Source organism: Etheostoma cragini, unplaced genomic scaffold (assembly GCF_013103735.1).
Source record: "Etheostoma cragini isolate CJK2018 unplaced genomic scaffold, CSU_Ecrag_1.0 ScbMSFa_3110, whole genome shotgun sequence".
In the NCBI taxonomy this organism is placed as follows: domain Eukaryota; kingdom Metazoa; phylum Chordata; class Actinopteri; order Perciformes; family Percidae; genus Etheostoma; species Etheostoma cragini.
In genome coordinates this window covers 27495-28693 of record NW_023267345.1, presented here as the reverse complement: position 1 = coordinate 28693, position 1199 = coordinate 27495, and the positions used below count along the sequence as shown (strand labels likewise).

The 1199-nt window shown below is 46.7% G+C and overlaps 1 protein-coding gene across 1 annotated transcript in view; it reads left to right on the top strand.

Moving 5' to 3' along the window:
* The window catches only part of znf839 (zinc finger protein 839), a 12590-nt gene that overhangs the window by 8417 nt on the left and 2974 nt on the right, over positions 1-1199 (top strand). The window contains exon 4 of the mRNA XM_034865895.1: positions 1081-1193. Coding sequence (XP_034721786.1) covers positions 1081-1193 — 113 coding nt within the window. The remainder of the gene's footprint in view (positions 1-1080; positions 1194-1199) is intronic.

Sequence of the window (1199 nt, the reverse complement as noted above, 5' to 3'; positions counted from 1 at the left end):
CGCGAAAAGCGTCTCACCTGGGCTAAGGAAAAAAAGAGCTGGACTGCTGCTGAGTGGTCCAAAGTCATGTTTTCTGACTAAAGCAAATTTTGCATTTCCTTTGGAAATCGAGGTCCCAGAGTCTGGAGGAAGACAGGAGAGGCACAGGATCTATGTTCCCTGAAGTCTAGTGTAAAGTTTCCACCATCAGTGATGGTTTGGGGTGCCATGTCATCTGCTGGTGTCGGTCCACTCTGTTTCCTGAGATCCAGGGTCAACGCAGCCGTCTACCAGCAAGTTTTAGAGCACTTCATGCTTCCTGCTGCTGACCTGCTCTATGGAGATGGAGATTTCAGGTTCCAACAGGACTTGGCGCCTGCACACAGCGCAAAATCTACCCGTGCCTGGTTTACGGACCATGGTATTTCTGTTCTAAATTGGCCAGCCAACTCCCTTACCTTAGCCCCATAGAAACTCTGTGGGCTATTGTGAAAAGGAAGATGCAGAATGCCAGACCCAAAAACGCAGAAGAGTTGAAGGCCACTATCAGAGCAACCTGGGCTCTCATAACACCTGAGCAGTGCCAGAAGCTCATCGACTCCATGCCACGCCGCATTAATGCAGTAACTGAGGCAAAAGGAGCTCCAACCAAGTAATGAGTATTGTACATGCTCATATTTTTCATTTTCATACTTTTCAGTTGGCCAACATTTCTAAAAACTCCCTTTTTTGTATTAGCCTTAAGTAATATTCTAATTTTGTGACACACGGAATTTTGGATTTTCATTTGTTGCCACTTCAAATCATCAAAATTAAATGAAATAAACATTTGAATGCATCAGTCTGTGTGCAATGAATAAATATAATGTACAAGTTACACCTTTTGAATGCAATTACTGAAATAAATCAAGTTTTTCAAAATATTCTAATTTACTGTCTTTTACCTGTATATTTCTGTCTGTCTGTCTCTAACCTCTCTGTCTCTCTCTCTCTCTGTCTCTAATCTGTCTGACTTCCTGTTTGTCTGTCTGTCTCTAACCTGTCTGTCTTCCTTGTCTATCTGTCTCTAACCTGTCCACCTGACTTCCTGTCTGTCTCCAGGTGGACGGGGGTCCAGCGGCGGCTGCAGGACAGCGGGGCCTCCATCACCGGGGCCCTGGCCGGCCCAGGGGTCGAGGCAGAGGAAGGGGGCGTGGACGGGGCAGGGGGCGGGGGCGGAT